At 46.8% G+C, this 23,903-nt stretch overlaps 1 protein-coding gene across 1 annotated transcript in view; it reads right to left on the minus strand.

Annotated features, from left to right (window-relative positions):
* Positions 1-4,005: 4,005 nt before the first annotated feature.
* The window catches only part of LOC135515092 (staphylococcal nuclease domain-containing protein 1-like), a 335,980-nt gene continuing 316,082 nt past the window's right edge, over positions 4,006-23,903 (minus strand). Inside the window, exons 14-15 of the mRNA XM_064938925.1 lie at positions 8,760-8,804; positions 4,006-4,966 (exon numbers count right to left, since the gene is read on the minus strand). Coding sequence (XP_064794997.1) covers positions 4,895-4,966; positions 8,760-8,804 — 117 coding nt within the window. The 3' untranslated portion in view covers positions 4,006-4,894. The remainder of the gene's footprint in view (positions 4,967-8,759; positions 8,805-23,903) is intronic.

Below are 23,903 nucleotides of genomic sequence, written 5' to 3' on the forward strand. Positions count from 1 at the left end.
TGCCTTGAAGCTTAATACAGAAAATTCAGACATAACACAGGAACATGTTTTATTCAGATACCACAGTTGAAGAATGCTGGCTTTATGAGGGAAAATTCCTCCCTAATTATTCCATGGTAAACAGGACAAGTTCATTACCTTATTTAATTCCTCTTAATAATAAGAGCGTTATGTAGAGACTGATTGGACAAATCCATCTGTGGCACACGGCGACAGGGTCTGCATCCCAAATAGTACCCTACTCCCTAAATAGTGCACAAGTTTTTACCAGATCCCAATGGGCCCTGCTCATTGGTAGTGCACTAAATAGGGAACCATTTGGCATGCATCCTATAGGACGGATGGGAACACTCCCAGGTTGGAGGGTTTACAGTTGGTTGAACACAGAGATTGTGGGATAGTGAGGAATCTGTGGCTCATCTGACCAGTGGAGCACACTTCCCTTCAATTACAGTACTACCTCAATATCTCAGTGCAGTGTTGTGTTCTGGTGCGGTTGGCTGGGGATGAAGTCATTTTGTGAATGAATTATTTCTCCTAACCGTGTGGGTGGGTTGTGTGGGCAGACATACGGAGGTGTTTGGTGGGTTCAGTGGGCTTGAATGTGTGTCAGTGATAGGTGGAAACATACATTTATATTTGAGTCATGTAGAACAGTGTTTCTTCCCTCCCCCAGGGTGTACTGCACAGCTGATTCAAATAACTAACTCATCATCAAGATGTGATTATTTGAGTCAGCTGTGGCAAAAACCAAAATGAGGCGCCAGGGGTGGATCAGGACTGAGTTGGGTAATCCCTGATTTAGCAGACGCTCTTATTCAGAGTGAATACAAGAGTGATTAGGGTTAAGTGCCTTGCTCAAGGGCACATCCACAGATTCTTCACCTAGTCGGCTTGGGGATTCAAACCAGCGCTAGGCTACCTCCCACCACACAATCACATACATGACATGGTAATGACTGCACTCACAGCACAACACACACCTAGGCCTAGATTCAGTCAGTATTGAGGAAGAGCCACACTATCGCGTGATTGAAATGTGTTCGCGGAACACGCTGCCCTTGTCAGACTCGGCTTCATGAAAAATTCCCTTTCCATTTCAATCGCACTATAACACAGATCTTCCTCAATAAGGGTTGAATCCAAACCTTACTTTATGCAGCGGTGAGACCAGCCATGTGAGCATTAAATATATCCATTAAATATATAATAATATCCATCCATAGGTTGATTTGAACTTCACTCGTGGTTGCCGTACTAGGAAAGATAACTTCACCTAAAGTTGTGGTTCACCAACCAACATGGAAGACATTGTTTACAAAGGGCTTCGAGTAGTGAATAAGTACGATTCTGACTTGAGGCTGAACAGTTTAAAGTCGTAAGACTTTAAATCCAGGGACTCTCCAAAGTAAATCAGAGATTTACAAAAAATCTCTATGCCCACTGGTGCATTCTAGGATGAACCACACACACACGTCAAAACCACGGTCCACAGAGGACCACGTTTTCATTAGTCTGAAGAAAAAACTACAATCTGCTCCCAAACATATTTCAGCTCTGAATTATTGAATAGGTTTCATTCTCCCTCCAAAACGCCTCGAATGAGAAACATGCTTTGGGCTCATGAAAAATAGATATTTGCTCCTCTCACTATTCTGTCTTTTGTTCCAAGCAAAGTCATTGATTTTTATTTTATTCACTTTTGTCTCCAAGTTTTTGTTGCCCTTTTACAGGAAATGTAAACTCTTCCTGCGTTTGAAATGTCATTTCCTTCAATGGAAACAAAGACATGATTGATGGGTTTTGTTCTGGAACTAGATCAGTTGACAGACATGGGGAAGATTGGTTTATCATTGTAGATAGTTGTTGATGCAGTTCAAATGAGAGGTTCAGGGAAGTATCAATGTATCCACACAAACAGCGCTGCTGACAAACCATCCTCATTATCTCGCTCTAATATCTATTTACTCAGTCTCTTCTCCGATCCAAACGCATTAGCTTGACTCCAAACGCTACCCAAATAATGCATAGACAGAGAGAGGAAGATGACAGTACAGATTTGTGTTGAGACACCAAAGCCCTACAAGTGTAGCGAGCCAACACCGGATTCTTGAATGTCTCACCACTTACTCTACAAGGTCTCTGCAAGCCCTAGAGCAAGCACTTCTTACTAGTACTCTACAGCACTGTAACCTATTGAGAAATCTGCAAGTTGGGCTTGTTGATTGCTCGGATTCTTTCCATGACTTTGTATTGAAAAACAAAACAACCTACAGGTGTAAAAATGTAGATATAATTTCTCAACTTACTTCACTAGAAGACCGAGATAAAACTTTGTTCCCTTCAGCACTGCAATATATTGATGCAGTATGTCTAACTGTAATACATCATCTTACCATGCTTCAACCTCCAATGACCACCGTTTGGAGAAGACCTGACTACCTGACCTAAACCTTTAGCTCCACTCCTCCTTTCGTCCTCCCTCCACAACCTGGAATTGAGATTAGACGTAATGTAGTAAACGTAAACGTAAGTCTGGTACACTCCAATTAGTATGATTTAATATGTGGATGTCCACCAACCATTTTGTATGATGTGTTACGAACTGCAATTCATACAATATGTTATGTTGTAAATTACAATTTGTTGTAGCTAACGTTAGCTAGGCGGCTAATGTTAGCTAGGCTAGGGGTTAAGGTTAGGGGAAGGGTTAGCTAACATGCTAAGTAGTTGCAATTAGTTGCAAAGTTTCTAATTAGCTAAAATGCTAAAGTTGTCCGCGATGAGATTCAAACATGCAACCTTTGGGTTGCTAGACGTTTGCATTATGCGCCAACCATCCACCCTACTTTTGTTTTTTTGCCTTAAGTAATCCTCTGTCTTATGTAACCATACCAAACATATCATACTAATTCAAGTGTCCAGGATGTATATTTACTATGTTACGTCTAGTCAGTGAGACCAGGCTGCCCTCCATCAGGTGCCCTAATATACATCTCATCATTCTGGAGGAGCAGCCAGGCGTGAAAAGAATGGTGCCTGTAAAAGAGAGAGAGAGAGAGAGACGAGAGAGGGAGTGAGAAAAGGGAAGTAAGACTTTTTAAAGCCTAGTCATCAGACTCAGCAGGTGACTCAAGTGGCGGAAGGCAACGTGCGACAGAGCTCATAGTTGCCCTTGGAGCATATTGCCTCATCCTGCCACCCCATAATTTGTGCCAGTCTCTGATCATTTGTAAAGCCATCTCTGATTTGTGCTAAATGAGTAAGGCCTTGCCTGATTGGTTGGCGGGGCAGGAGATGAAGACTGGTGTCTAAAAGGATCCCTTGCTAGACCCTCTGAGGTACTTGTGTATATCTAATAGGGTCTAAAATAGGACTTGGACAAAGGTGTCAGATCCTCTTAGGTGGGTGTGTGAACCACATGGATCTCTGGTTGAAGACACTTGAGTGTAATAGTGGAGGAACGACAACACTGCAGCCAGGCTTTTGTTTCACGTCTTCAGATGAATGTACTAATTGGAAGTGGCTCTGGATAAGAGTGTCTAAATGTAAACATAGCTCTAAAAGACTTGATTTAACTGATAATGCTCTTAAATAACTAAAGACTATTGAACACTTTGTGGATTTAATAGCTGAATCAGTTGTTACTTTCGGCATGAAACAAAACCATGCACCCACTGCAGTTTCCAGGACCGGAGTTGCTATTCCCTGTTGTACAGTGATGTGATCATAAAATATGTACACAAAACTCTATGCATGGCAACATTTACATATCTGAGGTATACATTCATTTTTGCATTCAAAAGTAGCACTGGTACTTTTAAGTCCTTTGAGTAGAACTAGGACACCATAGCCTGGTAAAACCATACTGAAAGATGCGCTCCGCATGATTCAATGGGGAGCGCAGCATCCGGTCTGCTTTAAACCAGACCAAGGCCATTAACAATTCTTGGTGAAATCTAGCAGCTTTGACTGTTTGGTGATTTAATTCCAGTAACAACATGCTTCTTTTTAATCATTTGCTCATTTTTATTCAGCAGAATTTTTTAATACAACAACAAGGGCTGTCATAAGGAAACAAATTCAAACACTGTTTCTGCTACGGCATACAGAGACAGAGAGAGATCATCATGTCACCATCATATGTAAACATTACAGAAAGAGGGAGGAGGAAGATGAGAAAATGCTGTTTGTCAAGGTGTTCTGGCCACGAGAGAGAGAGAGAATAAAACACTCCCAACATAAAGTCATTAAATGTCATATCACATAGGTATACATCAAGGACAGAAATAAGCTCGTCCGGTTGGTGTGGATCTCCAGCTTTTTAAAATTACCTTCATAAAACACAGCATTATTCATTTCTTGTCATTCATTAAGGAAGTGTTTCTCTCTGCAAAAAGCTGTTAATAATAAAAGTGAATGGATCCTCTTCTCAAGGCCTAGACCCTTTCCTGTACAATGGATAGGAGGGATTGGCTGTGGTAGGGATAGGGTAAGGTAGCGATGCGCATGATTAGTGTGGGCGTATGACTAACCAGGAAAGGATGACATGGTAATTAACGGAGCTCTGCAGCGCGGGAGGGACATGATAAGAACAACTAGGTAGTGGCTCAGGAAGGGTGGAGAAGAGGAAGGATTGGACAGTCACTGTTTTTATGAGTTCATAGCTATAGCGTGCTCTTTCAGAGTCCGGAGGGAGGAGGAGGAGGAAGGGATGCGCAGAGAAGCAGGAGAGAGGACCAGGAGGATGAACATGGAATAAAAGGAAGAGAGAGAGACAATGCTTGTCCTTTACTTTGTTTTATTTTCCTTGAATCGTTTTCTGTCACTTTTTCTCGTCCAATGAGTGCATCTCGTCTTCCGCGTTGGTCTTTGGAATGGCGCCATGCAGTTTTCATTTTTTTAGTTTGTAGCCAAACTCGTCTGCGTCGTCGTCGCGGAAGTCTCCGTAGCGCCAGATGTTGAGCTGAGATAAAACGTGAGACAGAAAAGACCATGAGCGCTTAGTGAATAGCTGACAATAAAACAGACAAGCAGCCATCTCACAATAACCTTCAGTTCAAATGGGGAGCCTCAGCCCCCCCCCCCCGAGACAGAGAAAGAGAGAGAGAGAAAGAGAGGGCAAGAGAGAAAGAGAAAGATAGAGAGAGAAAGAGAGAAAGTGACAGAGAAAGAGAGAAAGAAAGAGAGAGAAAGTGACAGAGAGAGAGAGAGAGAGAGAGAGACAGAGAGAGAGAGAGAGAACATCAGTGTACTCTCACACCCCAGTGAGAACGAGGGGAGCATCATCATTGAATCCTTTCCAGAAGGGCCCCGGTGCTTCAGCCACATCCCTGTCTATTCCCTCTATTCCATTAAATTCACTCCGCTGAGCTCTGCATCCCTCATCAAGCATCCAGGCAATTTCCTGCTAAACGTTCCGTTTGACGCGCAATGGGAAGGGCGGTGGTAGTGTGTGAGGGGGCATTCTAGGTGGGAACGCAAGAAGTTGTGTGTGTGTGAGAGATGTTTCACGACACCAACCAAGGCCCCCTCCTCTCCTCATCAGCAGCGTGTGTTCAGCTGTTAACATGACGATTCACAGCCAATTAGCGACCATGCTAATTTGCACTAGTCGTTAGGAAGCGGCTGCCATGTTGTCAATGTTGTCTTTCCTGTTTCTTTTCCTTTTCCGCCAATGCATCGTCACTCCTTGCAGCCTTTTGGAGAACTACATCTCATTTACACCAACTTTGCCTTTGATTGGACGATTGTTTGAGCATGGCGTTGTGTGATTGGACAATATGTCAAAGCAGTGAGAGCGTTTGTCTTGCTGCTGAAGATAACTGTGCCTTCTTGAAGGTCACAGTGTTTAAGGAGGATAAATGGATGCCACCTGTTTACCATAATGGCAGGTAAAACAAGCACCCCAAGACTAGAAAACAAATCTATATAAGGTCATTGGGCTAAGCTCTTGGGCAAGATATGGTAAACAGTTACTGTATAACTAGGAGTATTAGGATTGAGCGGTGCAAGGATAATGAAACTGGGCTGATACTTTTTGTATATGCTCTGTCATCTGACTAGACGATTGGCTAGTGTACCTAAACAGGTAGAACCACCTGCGTTTGGATTGGTTGCTGTGCTGTGAGCGGACCCTGGGGTGTGTGGAGTGGGGCGAACGGACCCTGGGGTGTGTGGAGGGGGGCGAGCGGACCCTGGGGTGTGTGGAGGGGGCGAGCGGACCCTGGGGTGTGTGGAGGGGGACCCTGGGCGGACCCTGGGGTGTGTGGAGGGGGACCCTGGGGTGTGGCGGACCCAGGGGTGTGTGGAGGGGGGCGAGCGGACCCTGGGGTGTGTGGAGGGGGGCGAGCGGACCCAGGGGTGTGTGGAGGGGGGCGAGCGGACCCTGGGGTGTGTGGAGGGGGCGGCGGACCCTGGGGTGTGTGGAGGGGGGCGAGCGGACCCTGGGGTGTGTGGAGGGGGGCGAGCGGACCCTGGGGTGTGTGGAGGTGGGTGAGCGGACCCTGGGGTGTGTGGAGGGGGGCAAGAGTCCTGTGTGCCATGTGGATGCCATCTATCCCTCTCTCCCTCTCCATCCCTTGCTTTCTTTCCATCAGCGTGGGCCTGCACAGACTGTGGGCCAGCGTCCATTTAGGACAGCACTGCCTGCCAATGAGATGTGTCACGTCTTCAGAGAACAGACAGGTGGAGAGAAAGACAGAGGGAGCAGAGAAATGAAGGAGAGCTCCTTCTACTAGTAGTTGTAATTACAGCTTTGGAAACACCGGTTTACCTGTCATGCCAATAAAGCAAGGCTGAATTTTTATTGTGTTGAGCAAGCTAGTACGAAACAGGGAGAGAAAAGTGAGAAAGAGGGAGAGAGTTAGAGATGTAGAGAGAGAGGGAGCTAGTACGAAACAGGGAGAGAAAAGTGAGAAAGAGGGAGAGAGTTAGAGATGTAGAGAGAGAGGTAGTGAGAGAGAGACGGAGCTAGTACGAAACAGGGAGAGAAAAGTGAGAAAGAGGGAGAGAGTTAGAGATGTAGAGAGAGAGGTAGTGAGAGAGAGAGGGAGCTAGTATGAAACAGGGAGAGAAAAGTGAGAAAGAGGGAGAGAGTTAGAGAGAGGTAGCGAGAGGGAGCTAGTACGAAACAGGGAGAGAAGTGAGAAAGGGGGAGAGAGGTAGAGATGTAGAGAGAGAGGTAGCGAGAGAGCTAGTATGAAACAGGGAGAGAAAAGTGAGAAAGAGGGAGAGAGGTAGAGATATAGAGAGAGAGGGAGCGAGAGAGAGAGGGAGCTAGTATGAAACGGAGAGAAAAGTGAGAAAGAGGGAGAGAGTTAGAGAGAGGTAGCGAGAGAGAGAGGGAGCTAGTATGAAACAGGGAGAGAAAAGTGAGAAAGAGGGAGAGAGTTAGAGAGAGGTAGCAAGAGAGAGGGAGCTAGTATGAAACAGGGAGAGAAAAGTGAGAAAGAGGGAGAGAGGTAGAGATGTAGAGAGAGAGGGAGCTAGTATGAAACAGGGAGAGAAAAGTGAGAAAGAGGGAGAGCGTTAGAGATGTAGAGAGAGAGGTAGCGAGAGACAGAGGGAGCTAGTATGAAACAGGGAGAGAAAAGTGAGAAAGAGGGAGAGAGTTAGAGAGAGGTAGCGAGAGGGAGCTAGTACGAAACAGGGAGAGAAGTGAGAAAGGGGGAGAGAGGTAGAGATGTAGAGAGAGAGGTAGCGAGAGAGAGAGGGAGCTAGTATGAAACAGGGAGAGAAAAGTGAGAAAGAGGGAGAGAGAGGTAGCGAGAGAGAGACGGAGCTAGTATGAAACAGGGAGAGAAAAGTGAGAGAGGGAGAGAGGTAGAGATGTAGAGAGAGAGGTAGCGAGAGAGAGAGGGAGCTAGTATGAAACAGGGAGAGAAAAGTGAGAAAGAGGGAGAGAGAGGTAGCGAGAGGGAGCTAGTACGAAACAGGGAGAGAAGTGAGAAAGGGGGAGAGAGGTAGAGATGTAGAGAGAGGTAGCGAGAGAGAGAGGGAGCTAGTATGAAACAGGGAGAGAAAAGTGAGAAAGAGGGAGAGAGTTAGAGAGAGGTAGCGAGAGGGATCTAGTATGAAACAGGGAGAGAAGTGAGAAAGGGGAGAGAGGTAGAGATGTAGAGAGAGAGGTAGCGAGAAACAGGTAGAGCTAGTATGAAACAGGGAGAGAAAAGTGAGAAAGAGGGAGAGAGTTAGAAAGAGGTAGCGAGAGGGAGCTAGTATGAAACAGGGAGAGAAGTGAGAAAGAGGGAGAGAGTTAGAGAGAGTAGCAGAGAGAGGGAGCTAGTATGAAACAGGGAGAGAAAAGTGAGAAAGAGGGAGAGAGGTAGAGATGTAGAGAGAGGGAGCTAGTATGAAACAGGTAGAGAAAAGTGAGAAAGAGGGAGAGAGTTAGAGATGTAGCGAGAGAGAGACGGAGCTAGTATGAAACAGGGAGAGAAAAGGGAGAAAGAGGGAGAGAGGTAGAGATGTAGAGAGAGAGGGAGCTAGTATGAAACAGGGAGAGAAAAGTGAGAAAGTGGGAGAGAGTTAGAGAGAGGTAGCGAGAGAGAGGGAGCTAGTATGAAACAGGGAGAGAAAATTGAGAAAGAGGGAGAGGTAGCGAGAGAGAGACGGAGATAGTATGAAACAGGGAAAGAAAAGTGAGAAAGAGGGAGAGAGTTAGAGATGTAGAGAGGAGAGGTAGCGAGAGAGAGCTAGTATGAAACGGAGAGAAAAGTAAGAAAGGGGGAGAGAGGTAGAGATAGAGAGAAACTTACCCTGGCAGTCTTGGCAGACTCCTGACCGTTGAGATACTCCGTCACCTGAGAGAGAGAACATGCATTAGTGTTGCAACTAAACCAGACTGAATTCTGTGGAGAGAAAAACATTGGGTGCATCCCAACTCTCTAATGTAGCCTCCTCGACTCGTCTCCTTTCCTTCATTGAAAATCGTCTCAGTGCAGATGAATGAGAATGACACAAGTGGAGGACGCCACTTTAAACTATCAACACGCACAGACAAACACCTTCCCACCCATACATTCATAACACACGTCGACAGGCTTCATTGATAGCACTGCATTGCACATGGTAACAACAAAAACAGCTAGGTCATCATCAGATCAATAGGAAACGCGGATGCTAACCGCTAGCCACGTGCTAACAGCTAACAACAGCGAGCAATCAAACCAGGTGGCTCTCGTCTATACAGCGAGCTAGCTTTTAGAGCCATCCTTTTAGCATTTAATTACAATCAAAATGCATTCACGTTTCAGCGATAGGCTAGCAGGGTAAGAGAGGCGCACTACCTGCCTACGCTAGTGATGAAATCAGACCTGTATTGTGATTATACTGCATCACAAGGGCAGGTGATTAGTCGGCGAGGGCCCTGATAGAGCAGTGAATGGTGGGAATAGAGTCAGGAAGTCAGAATCCTCTAGGATATTGAGGTCTGTAAATGAAGTAGATTGTGCTTGTATATGTGTGTCTTTGTAAGGGCTGGGAATGATGATATTAACACAATACTTCAGTGTTGTTATGTATGGGCAGCAGGTAGCCTAGTGGTTAGAACGTTGGGCAAGTAACCAGTAACCAAAAGGTTGTTGGATCGAATCCCTGAGCTGACAAGGTAAAACATCTGTCATTCTGCCCCTGAACACAGAGGTTAACCATCTGTTCCCCGGTAGGCCGTCACTGTAAATAAGAATTTGTTCTTAACTGACTTGCCTAGCTAAATAAAATGATCACAATTCTATATGTATTGCGATTCGATACTGTGATTTGTTGTTCCAAACATATTGCTCACCATATCTCTGAGGCAGAGGAACAAGATAGAGTCATGAGAAAACAAGTTTGATCAGTCTTGTAAATGTGCTGAAAAAAAATTGGCTTCCTACTACGATGGAGAACAAGCTATGAAGGAAAATACTGGAGATGTGATGTGCAGGTTAAGCCAACTAGCACAAAAATAGTATTATCAAAATAATATGATATATCCTCAAATATAACTGTTGTGAATTTTCTCCCCCATCCTTAGTCTTTGTGTAAGTGTGGGAAATTAGGCTGGCTTGGATAGACAGGATTTTACTTGTGATGCTTCGGCTCAAATGAGAGTGAGAAAGAGAGAACAGACAGAGTGAGAGAGACAGTGCGATAGTGAGAGAGACAGGCAGACAGAGTGAGAAAGAGAGAACAGACAGAGTGAGAGAGACAGTGCGATAGTGAGAGAGACAGGCAGACAGAGTGAGAAAGAGAGAACAGACAGAGTGAGAGAGACAGTGCGATAGTGAGAGAGACAGGCAGACAGAGTGAGAGACAGGCAGACAGAGTGAGAGAGACAGGCAGACAGAGTGAGAGAGACAGGCAGACAGAGTGAGAGAGACAGGCAGACAGACAGAGTGAGAGAGACAGACAGACAGACAGAGTGAGAGAGACAGACAGACAGAGTGAGACAGACAGACAGACAGACAGAGTGAGACAGACAGACAGAGTGAGACAGACAGACAGAGTGAGACAGACAGACAGAGTGAGACAGACAGACAGAGTGAGACAGACAGACAGAGTGAGACAGACAGACAGAGTGAGACAGACAGACAGAGTGAGACAGACAGACAGAGTGAGACAGACAGACAGAGTGAGACAGACAGACAGACAGACAGAGTGAGAGAGACAGACAGACAGAGTGAGAGAGACAGGCAGACAGAGTGAGAGAGACAGACAGACAGACAGAGTGAGAGAGACAGACAGACAGACAGACAGAGTGAGAGAGACAGACAGACAGACAGACAGAGTGAGAGAGACAGACAGACAGACAGAGTGAGAGAGACAGACAGACAGACAGACAGAGTGAGAGAGACAGACAGACAGAGTGAGAGAGACAGACAGACAGAGTGAGAGAGACAGACAGACAGAGTGAGAGAGACAGACAGAGAGAGAGAGTGATAGTGAGAGACAGACAGAGCGATAGTGAGAGAGACAGACAGAGCGATAGTTTGCAGAGACAGACAGACAGACAGAGTGAGAGAGACAGACAGACAGAGTGAGAGAGACAGGCAGACAGAGTGAGAGAGACAGGCATACAGAGTGAGAGAGACAGGCAGACAGAGTGAGAGAGAGAGGCAGACAGAGTGAGAGAGACAGACAGACAGAGACAGACAGACAGAGACAGACAGACAGAGACAGAGAGACAGACAGACAGAGAGAGACAGACAGACAGAGAGAGACAGACAGACAGACAGACAGAGTGAGAGAGACAGACAGACAGAGTGAGAGAGACAGACAGACAGAGTGAGAGAGACAGACAGACAGAGTGAGAGAGACAGACAGACAGAGTGAGAGAGACAGACAGACAGAGTGAGAGAGACAGGCAGACAGAGTGAGAGAGACAGACAGACAGAGTGAGAGAGACAGACAAACAGAGAGAGAGAGAGAGAGAGAGAGTGATAGTGAGAGACAGACAGAGCGATAGTTTACAGAGACAGACAGAGCGATAGTTTACAGAGACAGACAGACACACAGAGTGAGAGAGACAGACAGAGTGAGAGAGACAGAGTGATAGTGAGAGAGACAGACAGAGCGATAGTTTATAGAGACAGACAGACAGACAGAGTGAGAGAGACAGAGAGTGAGAGAGACAGACAGAGTGAGAGAGACAGACAGAGTGAGAGAGACAGACAGAGTGAGAGAGACAGACAGAGTGAGAGAGACAGACAGAGTGAGAGAGACAGACAGAGTGAGAGAGACAGACAGAGTGAGAGAGACAGACAGAGTGAAAGAGACAGACAGAGTGAAAGAGACAGACAGAGTGAAAGAGACAGACAGAGTGAAAGAGACGATAAGAGAGGCGATACTGACAGAGACAGAGAAAGAGAGCGAGAGAGAAGCTGCAGACAGGCAGCACTGGGCATATTGACCTCTTATTATGCCAGAGTGTCCATTTAGCCCCATTGACTGAGCCTGACGATGAGTCACAGGACACAGCATGACGAGAGCAAGGGATGGGGGAGGGAGGTAGAGAGATGGAGGAGGAGGGGGTGGAGAAGAGTCTTAAAATGAGAGACAGAAAGGAAATGTCCGGTTACGGTCAAGAGAGACTGTGGGTATTGTCTGTCCGTGTGTGTGTGTGTGTGTGTGTATATAGAGGCTGAACAGCTCCAAACCAGGAGGGTGCTCTGCACTGTGACTGAGCGGTTTAGCTCTACATGGTTCTGGCCAGCCCTCCTCTCTCTCCTCTCTTGGGTTAACCCAAGCTAACCCAGCCTCAGCTCTGGCTCCTTCCTGCCAGCGTGATCGATGGGGAGGCTTTTGGAGTGTGTGTCTCGGGTCAGTCTGGGGAAAGTGGGTGAGGAGAAGTGGGGAGGGAGGATACACAAGATGGAGGGTGGGTTGAAGAGGAGAAAATGGGTGATAGGGGAGAATTGGGAGAGGGGTGGGGAAGAGAAAGGGGTCGAAGGCAATGAAGGGGGGAGAATAAGAGTGAGGGGAAGGGGTGGAGGAGGACAGGAAAAATAAGGGATGAGAAGAGGGGACGGATAAGGAGGACAGAAGGGGTGAGAGGGTGAAGAGTGGAAGAGAGTGAGTCAAAGGCTGAGGGAGGGGGGGAGGGGGGGTGAGGCAGTCTACTCTATACAGTACCATATTAACCACAGAGGGTTCCATCATGCATCATAACTGATCAGGAGAACAGATGAGACTCCCGGCCATGGAAATGAACACAGACATAGGAGAACGGCAGATGTTGAAAACTGCAGAGCGTGGATTCTGCATCGGGTTTAATTGCTTAGCTTGCTGGTATACACTGGTTCATTTGATAGCAACCCAGAACACATGAGGGTAAGGGAGAAGAACATACTTCAGTACAGCTGGATCGTACAGCTTTTTGTGTGTGTGTGTGTGTGTGTGTGTGAGAGAGAGAGAGAGAGAGAGAGAGAGACTATGTGTGTGAGTGTGTGTGTGTGTGTGTGTGAGAGAGAGAGAGAGAGACTATGTGTGTGTGTGTGTGTGTGTGTGTGTGAGAGAGAGAGAGACTGTGTGTGTGTGTGGGGTGTCGAAAACTGCAACCGCTGCATAAGCTATCAATCAAAGCTAACTAAGAGTGAGAATTTAGAAAAGGGGACAGCAGATGTTCACATATTCCCAAACAGAAGTGACCATACGGAGGTCCTAGTCCATAGCATTAAGGTCTTACTCCAGAGGTCTGCGGTGACATCTGAGCCACCTACCGTCTGCTTTGGAGACCTCTTAGACTAACCCCATCTCAATAATGACCTCATATTTGGTCCTGGCCAATAGCAGGGGACTACAAGGAAGCATTACTTTGGTCCTGGCCAATAGCAGGGGACTATATGGAGGCATTACTATATAAATGAAAGGGATCTGCCAGACAGCTAGCCAAGCTCTTTGTCCTTTAACTAAGGGGTGCCTTCCTGACAGACCTTCTCCTGCTGTTCTCTTCAGTACAGTATGTGAGAGCAGGAAACCAGTGTGTGTGCCTAGCATCCTCCTAATATGGGCCCATATGCTGTTCCAGAAAAGCCCTTTCAGGACCTTTTCACAGCCACCAGACGGTCTCTACACTGGAGGACAATCACTAGCCAATAAACCATCAAACAAAAAGATTACGGAACCAAATATCTCAACTAAATTACTCAATAGGATAGGGGGGGTGGGCGTTGTGTATTTCAGAATGATAGTAGGGGGGAGAGGAGGAAGAACGAGAGATATAATAGTACTGCATGACCCCACAGAGCTCCATATGCCAGACAGATGCCCCTGGTCCCATCTATACCAGGTTGGTGTTCGGTGGATCACTATACACAGGTGGTGTTTTGGTGTGTGTGTGTGTGTCTCTACATGTGTGTATGTGAGAGTGCAAGCTCAGGTGGTGTTTTGGTGTGTGTGTCTCTCTACATGTGTGTATGTGAGAGTGCAAGCTCAGGTGGTGTGTGTGTGTCTCTCTACATGTGTGTATGTGAGAGTGCAAGCTCAGGTGGTGTTTTGGTGTGTGTGTGTCTCTCTACATGTGTGTATGTGAGAGTGCAAGCTGTTTTGGTGCAAGTCTGTGAATGTGCTCGATGGCAGGTTTTTGGCAGGAGGTGTGAGTGGTTCTGGTTCAGGATGAACAGATGATGTGCATCCTGTTTTTGGTACAGAGAGTACATTCATTACCATAGTGTCTGAATCAATGCAGGTGATGCCTTAGAACCCCATTATAGTCCATCTGGAACAATGTTCTTCCTTTTGTAGGACAAAGATAACGCTCGTTAGCAACACTAAGTATCAGTCATATTATACACCCGATGCCTCTTCTCCGACTTGCAAAACATCCCCCTCTCTCTCTCTCTCTCTCTCTCCCTTTCCCCCAAAACACAAAAAGAGAGACCACATGTATTCCATTTTATGAATAGTCAGCAAAGGATTAATAACTGGTATCCAAGTCCAATTGATCTTCTGAACAGTCTGCCTCTGTACTTGTGAATAAAACTCCTTGCTTCGTAGTTCTTTCCAGGCTGGTCTGACTCTGCAGTCCTGGGTGTTAGTTTTAAAGCTGCAAGATGATTTTGGGCGACCTAACCGAATCCACATAAAAATTGAGTTTTAGATCTGTCATTGTAATTGAAAGCATGTCTAAGAAGCGGTAGATCTGTTCTATGTACGCTATTTCTATGCTTCCCGTTCTTAAGTTTAGTTTTTGCGTCTTTTACTTTCAATTTTGTACACCAGCTTCAAACAGCTGAAAATACAATATTTTTGGTAATGGAAAACACATTTCAGGGTTTTAGATGGTACAATGATTCTCTGCACTAGACTTGCTTGTTTTGTAACGGAAACTGAAATTAGGCAAACTATTAGAATTTGAGCAACCAGGAAATGGTGGAGCTATTTCTGCATAGTTCATCTTTAAGTGATATCCCTCACAGAGAGACTGGGAGGTGGACTGTCTGTCTGTGCATGGCGAGAGGAGACTGTGTTCTCCCCATGTCTCTCCAGACATCCTGGTAAATGGATTTGATTTGAAAAGCCCCTCTTTTAATCACAGCAGTCTTCGTCAGAGACTGCTCCCTGGAGGCTGTGTGTGGGAGTGTGTGTGTGCCAACGGTGCATGTCTGTGTGTGAGAGTACGGTATATCTGCCTGTTTGTGTGACTGCGTGTCTGCATGCACGTGTGTGTCCCTCTGAAGTCCCTGTGAGGCATGCTGGGACAGGCCCCGGTACATGCTGGTAGCTGCAGCAGTGTGGTCTGTCGGGGGCTTTCAGGCAGCGAGGGGGACAACGTGGCATGACAGCGCCCCGCAAACGATGGTTCCACGAGTTAAGGAGCACCAGCGACAGGGGTGCGCCCCAGAGGACCCTGCTTCCGTGAGTACAGGCACACAACGCACCACGTTATATAGGCTATACACACACATATACACTCTGGGGTGGGGCTGTTACGGTGACCGTATTACCATCACACCGACAATCACGAGTCATGACCGCAGTCAAATTCCCCGTGACTGCTTAGTCACGGTCACTAGGCTTCTCCAAGCTCTGATGCTGCTGATGGTCATTAGTAGCCTACAAAAATGGCTAACTGCCTGGTACTTGGCACTCTATTGTCCCTCTAATCACTCTGACATCAATGCAAATGTTATCGAAAATCTAATCAAACACTTCATGAGAGTCCATGAGCTCATGATGCAACATTTCTTTAGGCTATGCAAATGTGAGAAAACAGTTTTGATGGCCTCTATTAAAAAGAGGTGGATCCCATCCGCATTCTATAGGCTAGACCTACCATATTTATTAACTTTCCTAATATTAAGCCCATTGCATCGCTTTACAACAGGAGTATAGCCTACCTGGCTGGCATGTAAATTAACTACAGGATAGCCAGATCAGGGCCTACCATAAGGACAACTCAGAGTATGCTAGTGTGTTCATCTGAAATAGTCTACATTTTCTTCATATCATGTTTCTTTAGACCGGTCTAAAATATATTACATTTATTAGACTTTTAAAAATGTAGATGTTCCAAAGGTCTGCATCAGACTTGGAGGCTGTGTGTGGAAGCCAGGAGATGTTAAACATGTTTATGTTAATTAACGGTCAATTACTGTGAGACCGATAGTTATTAGCTTGACAATCACTGGCTGACAAAATGTCATGACCACAGTCCTACTCCTGGATAGAAACATTGTGAACAAGGTTTTTAAAAAGGTATGTGGGCCTACTTCATCTCCACACACACACACACCAGGTAGAGACACACAGGCTGAGAACTTTGAAATGTGACCTACACAAGTGCATTTGATGGTAAAATACACAGACAGACCAATGTAATGATGTCTCTTGTAAGTCATTTTCCACTGAAAGAAAATGTTGACCATATAAACCAGCCTAAATTATTATGATACAACAAAAGAAAGTATTAAAAAAGGGAACCCTATAGACATAGCTAAAGATGAGTTGGCTAAAGATGAGTTGGCTAAAGATGAGTTGGCTAAAGATGAGTTGGCAGAAAACTAGGGCAGACCTAGGTTAGAGTAGCAGTAAAAGTTTGTTTCTATTTCTCTCTTTTATTGTCTCTCCCCATGAGATCACCCACTGTGAAGTGACAGAAGTTTAAATGACCTACACCCACTCTCCAACCCCAACCCTCACTTCCCCCCTCTGTCTCTCCCTCCTCTCCTGACCCCAGGGTTTCGGGGGAGGCACGAGTGTGTGTGGTCAGGGTCAGGGGAAATAGAGCTTGGCTAGTGGCGCGTGTCACTGTCACCCTGGACATGTCACAAGGCCCCCAGAGCACTGCTGCTGGCGGTGTGTGTGTGTGTGGGTATGAGAGGTAGGGTCAGGGGAAATAGAGCTTGGCTAGTGGCGCGTGTCACTGTCACCCTGGACATGTCACAAGGCCCCCAGAGCACTGCTGCTGGCGGTGTGTGTGGGTATGAGAGGTAGGGTCAGGGGAAATAGAGCTTGGCTAGTGGCGCGTGTCACTGTCACCCTGGACATGTCACAAGGCCCCCAGAGCACTGCTGCTGGCGGTGTGTGTGTGTGGTATGAGAGGTAGGGTCAGGGGAAATAGAGCTTGGCTAGTGGCGCGTGTCACTGTCACCCTGGACATGTCACAAGGCCCCCAGAGCACTGCTGCTGGCGGTGTGTGTGTGTGTGTGGGGGTATGAGAGGTAGGGTCAGGGGAAATAGAGCTTGGCTAGTGGCGCGTGTCACTGTCACCCTGGACATGTCACAAGGCCCCCAGAGCACTGCTGCTGGCGGTGTGTGTGTGTGTGTGTGGGTATGAGAGGTAGGGTCAGGGGAAATAGAGCTTGGCTAGTGGCGCGTGTCACTGTCACCCTGGACATGTCACAAGGCCCCCAGAGCACTGCTGCTGGCGGTGTGTGTGTGTGTGTGGGTATGAGAGGTAGGGTCAGGGGAAATAGAGCTTGGCTAGTGGCACGTGTCACTGTCACCCTGGACATGTCACAAGGCCCCCAGAGCACTGCTGCTGGCGGTGTGTGTGTGGGTATGAGAGGTAGGGTCAGGGGAAATAGAGCTTGGCTAGTGGCGTGTGTCACTGTCACCCTGGACATGTCACAAGGCCCCCAGAGCACTGCTGCTGGCGGTGTGTGGGTATGAGAGGTAGGGTCAGGGGAAATAGAGCTTGGCTAGTGGCACGTGTCACTGTCACCCTGGACATGTCACAAGGCCCCCAGAGCACTGCTGCTGGCGGTGTGTGTGTGGGTATGAGAGGTAGGGTCAGGGGAAATAGAGCTTGGCTAGTGGCGTGTGTCACTGTCACCCTGGACATGTCACAAGGCCCCCAGAGCACTGCTGCTGGCGGTGTGTGTGTGTGTGGGTATGAGAGGTAGGGTCGATAGGAAAGTGTCCATTACGCGTTCAACACGAACTCTTACTGGTTAATGAGGTATCGAACAGTCAGGAGGAAGGGGCATGCTTTTACACATGGGGGGGGGGGGGTGATGGGACATGACAGGGACCCATGGGGGGTTTAGGGTGAGGGGGTCGATGGCAAGCTGTCAACCAGACAAAGTTGGTTGAAAGTACTGCAAAAGGCCATTGAGTACACCACGACAAAAGAGTTAGCCTGTATGTCTCAGAACTGTCTATCTTTACTGCCTATGATAGGTGAGTGATTGGTTGTGTCTCTCTGTGTGTCTGTAGGGCCTCGGAGCCTGTGCTGCTATTGAGTACTCAATTTATCTCTGCTGTTCACTGATAAGGGCAGATGGCTGTTATTAACCGACAAACCTACAACTCCCATGTGGCATCTCATCTCTACCTCACTGTTCAATTACACTGATAGAAGAAACTACATTTCCTATGAGGAATCACAGCAATGCCCCACCGCACAATTACACTGTAATAGAAGAAACTGCATTTCCCATGGGGCATCCTGTCTGCCTTCAGCACAATAGAAAAAACTACACATCCCCAAAGCACCTCATTTGTTCCTCTCGGCAGTTACACCAAATTGTAACAACTTCACTTGCACAAGGCATTTCACCACAGAATAATTACACTGTATTTGAACCTTTATTTAACTAGGCAAGTCAGTTAAGAAGAAATTCTTATTTTCAATGGCGGCCTAGGAACAGTGGGTTAACTGCCTTGTTCAGAACGACAGATTTGAACCTTGTCAGCTCAGGGATTCGATCTAGCAACCTTTCGGTTACTAGTCCAACGCTCCAACCACCAGGCTACCTGCCTCCCCATATAACACCTACAAAGAAACTACACTACTCCTCTCATAATAAAATGTACACTGCAACTCCCCACTACATTTCCCACGAGGCAGCACATCTGTCCCGTCACAGTAGTGCAATTGACCTACACTGCCAAAATAAAAATCATCTGTTGGGAAATAAACTACAGATCCCATGGGGCCTCTCATCTGCAGAACAGCACAGAAATTAAAAGCAAGTGTTGGTCTGATCCCCAGCTCTCATATCCCTCTTCAGCTTGGGCTTCAAGCAGCAGCGTACGTCCTTCTAAACTCTCCGGCTCCATCCACATCACAGCTGCCTTCTGCTCTCTCCCTCCCTCCCTCCCTCCCTCCCAAAACACTCCACACTCACATGCCTGCATCAGCACCAACACAAACACTGGAGCTAGCGACGCTAACACTGGAGTTAACACACAAACACACACTGGAGCAAACAAACACCAAAGTCAAAACAACAATCCTAGCTCAAAGCGCTAGGTGAGTGTTGTGTATTAGCTTATGTTGCTACAAAGAGCCAACTAGGGCATAGCATTAACATCCGCCAAATGCGGGTAGATTTAGATAATGGTTTTGTTTCAACGTAAATATGAATCTATATCCCACCTCATGGCAACACTGCCTGGTTTGTGCACTGTGCTGATTCATTTCTGCCTGTTTCAAATGTACTCTAAAGTCTACAAACGGAAACTTTGTCCTCGTGTTTCTTGGCTATTTACATTGTTTTGTTCACAAGGTTGGCTGTTTTTAAAATGGAAGTTTCAGTCTGCTACTTCAACTGACACAAAGAGATAGTCTTCTCCTAGTCAGAACCCAAATCTCTCACACACAGACCTGTCACATATTTTGGCTGACCAATTTTTCCATCTACCTGCCACAGTGGCTGGTGGACCAAAAAGTACATTTTAGGCAGTTAATCCACTGTCCCTTGGCCATCATTGTAAATAAGAAGTTGTTCTTAACTGACTTGCCTAGTTAAATAAAGGTTAAAAACAAAAAAGGGAGAGTTAGCGTTTGAAGCTAACTAACTCTAGAACAAATGTTCTATTGAAAAGGACTAGGGATAATATACGAGGTTCATGCTACGTTAGTGATTGATAATTAGCAAGAGGCTTCTGTGTTTTGTAATTTATTGTTCATTTGCAAAAGGGGAGATGATTAGCTTGTAGAGCTAAAGAACTTTTTCACTCGATGACAGCGTTCGCTTAGCGCAGCCTGATTGTGCGAGACGGGTTGGAAGTCATGTAAGTCATCTGACGTCGTCGCCTTTGGTTGGCCTACTTTTACTGTGGTGATCGAGCACCAAGATGGTGTCTGTACGACCGTACTGGAACTTAATGCTTTTTAATAGACTTCAACTTCAGTCATGGAATGAATCACTTTTGTGTCAGATAGGTCTCTGTGTGTGTGTGGTGACAGTATGCTGTGAATGTACCTAACGAGAATATTCTCTCGATGAAAGATGGTGCATGTACAGTTGAAGTCAGAAGTTTACATACAACTTAATCAAATACATTTAAACTCAGTTTTTCACAATTCATGACATTTAATCCCTGTCTTGGGTCAGTTAGGATCAACACTATATTTTAAGAATGTGAAATGTCAGAATAATAGTAGAGAGAATGATTTATTTCAGCTTTTATTTCTTTCATCACATTCCCAGTGGGTCAGAAGTTTACATACATGCAATTTGTATTTAGTAGCATTGCCTTTAAATTGTTTAACTTGGGTCAAATGTTTCGGGTAGCCTTCCACAATAAGTTTGTTGAATTTTGGCCCATTCCTCCTGACAGAGCTGGTGTAACTGAGTCAGGTTTGTAGACCTCCTTGCTTGCACACACTTTTTCAGTTCTGCTCACAAATTGTGATGGCCACTCCAATAGCTTGACTTTGTTGTCCTTATTAAGCCATTTTGCCACAACTTTGGAAGCATGCTTAGGGTCATTGTTCACTTGGAAGACCCATTTGCAACCATGCTTTAACTTCCTGACTGATGAGATGTTGCTTCAATATATAATTTTTTCTCCCTCATGATGCCATCTATTTTGTGAAGTGCACCAGTCCCTCCTGCAGAAAAAGCACCACACAACATGACACTGCCACCCCCGTGCTTCACGGTTGGGATGGTGTTCTTCGGCTTGCAAGCCTCGTCCCCTTTCCTTTAAACATAACGATGGTCATTGTGGCCAAACAGTTATATTTTTGTTTCATCAGACGAGTGGCCATTTCTCCAAAAAGTACGATCTTTGTCCCCATGTACAGTTGCAAACCGTAGTCTGGCTTTTTTATGGCGGTTTTGGAGCAGTGGCTACTTCCTTGCTGAGCGGCCTTTCAGGTTATGTCGATATAGGACCCGTTTTACTGTGGATATAGATACATTGTACCCGTTTCCTCCAGCATCTTCACAAGGTCCTTTGCTGTTGTTCTGGGATTGATTTTCACTTTTCGCACCAAAGTACATTCATCTCTAGGAGACAGAACACGTCTCCTTCCTGAGCGGTATGTTGGCTGCGTGAACCCATGGTGTTTATACTTGCAGACAGACAGACAGCAGATGCAGAGTGGCAGTTATGGGGACGGGTCTGCTAGTTACGGGTCTGGTAGTTACGGGTCTGGTAGTTACGGGTCTGGTAGTTACGGGTCTGGTAGTTACGGGGACGGGTCTGGTAGTTACGGGGACGGGTCTGGTAGTTACGGGTCTGGTAGTTACGGGTCTGGTAGTTACGGGGAAAGGTCTGGTAGTTACGGGTCTGGTAGTTATGGGTCTGGTAGTTATGGGTCTGGTAGTTACGGGTCTGGTAGTTACGGGTCTGGTAGTTACGGGTCTGGTAGTTACGGGTCTGGTAGTTACGGGAAAGGTCTGGTAGTTACGGGTCTGGTAGTTATGGGTCTGGTAGTTATGGGTCTGGTAGTTACGGGTCTGGTAGTTACGGGTCTGGTAGTTACGGGTCTGGTAGTTACGGGTCTGGTAGTTACGGGGAAAGGTCTGGTAGTTATGGGTCTGGTAGTGACGGGTCTGGTAGTGACGGGTCTGGTAGTTATGGGTCTGGTAGTTACGGGGAATGGTCTGGTAGTTACGGGGAATGGTCTGGTAGTTACGGGGAAAGGTCTGGTAGTTACGGGGAAAGGTCTGGTAGTTACGGGTCTGGTAGTTACGGGTCTGGTAGTTACGGGTCTGGTAGTTACGGGTCTGGTAGTTAGGGGGTCTGGTAAGGGTCTGGTTATGGGGAAGGGTCTGGTAGTTCTGGTAGTTACGGGAAGGGTCTGGTAGTTACGGGGTAGTTATGGGGACGGGTCTGGTAGTTACGGGTCTGGTAGTTACGGGTCTGGTAGTTACGGGTCTGGTAGTTATGGGGATGGGTCTGGTAGTTACGGGTCTGGTAGTTACGGGGACGGGTCTGGGAGTTACGGTTCTGGTAGTTACGGGGACGGGTCTGGTAGTTACGGGTCTGGTAGTTACGCAGACGGTTCTGGTAGTTACGGGTCTGGTAGTTATGGGGACGGGTCTGGTAGTTACGGGGACAGTTCTGGTAGTTACGGGTCTGGTAGTTATGCAGACGGTTCTGGTAGTTACGGGTCTGGTAGTTAGGGGGGAAGGGTCTGGTAGTTACGTGTCTGGTAGTTACGGGGGAAGGGTCTAGTAGTTACAGGTCTGGTAGTTACGGGTCTGGTAGTTAGGGGGGGAAGGGTCTGGTAGTTACAGGTCTGGTAGTTAGGGGGGAAGGGTCGGGTAGTTACGGGTCTGGTAGTTACGGGTCTGGTAGTTAGGGGGGAAGGGTCTGGTAGTTATGGGGAAGGGTCAGGTAGTTACGGGTCTGGTAGTTACGGGAAAGGGTCTGGTAGTTACGGGTCTAGTAGTTACAGGGACGGGTCTGGTAGTTACAGGTCTGGTAGTTACGGGGACAGGTCTGGTAGTTACGGATCTGGTAGTTACGGGAATGGTAGTTATGGGGACAGGTCTGGTAGTTACGGGTCTGGAAGTTATGGGTCTGGTAGTTACGGGACTGGTAGTTATGGTTACGGGTCTGGTAGTTACGGGTCTGGTAGTTATGGGGACGGGTCTGGTAGTTAAGGGTCTGGTAGTTACGGGGACGGGTCTGGTAGTTACGGGGACGGGTCTGGTAGTTACGGGTCTGGTAGTTACGGGGACAAGTCTGGTAGTTATGGGGACGGGTCTGGTAGTTATGGGGACGGGTCTGGTAGTTATGGGGACGGGTCTGGTAGTTATGGGGACGGGTCTGGTAGTTACGGGGACGGGTCTGGTAGTTACGGGGACGGGTTTGGTAGTTACGGGTCTGTTATTTATGGGAACGGGTCTGGTAGTTACGGTTACGGGTCTGGTAGTTACGGTTACGGGTCTGGTAGTTATGGTTACGGGTCTGGTAGTTACGGTTACGGGTCTGGTAGTTACGGGTCTGGCATATATACACACACACAAGTATTTGATACACTGCCGATTTAGCAGGTTTTCCTACTTACAAAGCATGTAGAGGTCTGTCATTTTTATCATAGGTAGTACACTTCAACTGTGAGAGACGGAATCTAAAACAAAAATCACATTGTATGATTTTTCAGTATTTCATTTGCATTTTAATTGCATGACATAAGTATTTGATACATCAGAAAAGCAGAACTTAATATTTGGTACAGAAACCTTTGTTTGCAATTACAGAGATCATACGTTTCCTGTAGTTCTGACCAGGTTTGCACACACTGCAGTAGGGATTTTGGCCCACTCCTCCATATAGACCTTCTACCGATCCTTCAGGTTTCAGGGCTGCCGCTGGGCAATACGGACGTTCAGCTCCCTCCAAAGATTTTCTATTGGGTTCAGGTCTGGAGACTGGCTAGGCCACTCCAGGACCTTGAGATGCTTCTTACGGAGCCACTCCTTAGTTGCCCTGGCTGTGTGTTTCGGGTCGTTGACATGCTGTAAGACCTAGCCACGACCCATCTTCAATGCTCTTACTGAGGGAAGGAGGTTGTTGGCCAAGATCTCGCGATACATGGCCCCATCCATCCTCCCCTTAATACGGTGCAGTCGTCCTGTCCCCTTTGCAGAAAATCATCCCCAAAGAATGATGTTTCCACCTCCATGCTTCACGGTTGGGATGGTGTTCTTGGGGTTGTACTCATCCTCCTTCCTCCAAACACGGCGAGTGAAGTTTAGACCAAAAAGCTCTATTTTTGTCTCATCAGACCA

Source organism: Oncorhynchus masou, chromosome 26 (genome assembly GCF_036934945.1).
Source record: "Oncorhynchus masou masou isolate Uvic2021 chromosome 26, UVic_Omas_1.1, whole genome shotgun sequence".
Taxonomy (NCBI): Eukaryota; Metazoa; Chordata; class Actinopteri; order Salmoniformes; family Salmonidae; genus Oncorhynchus; species Oncorhynchus masou.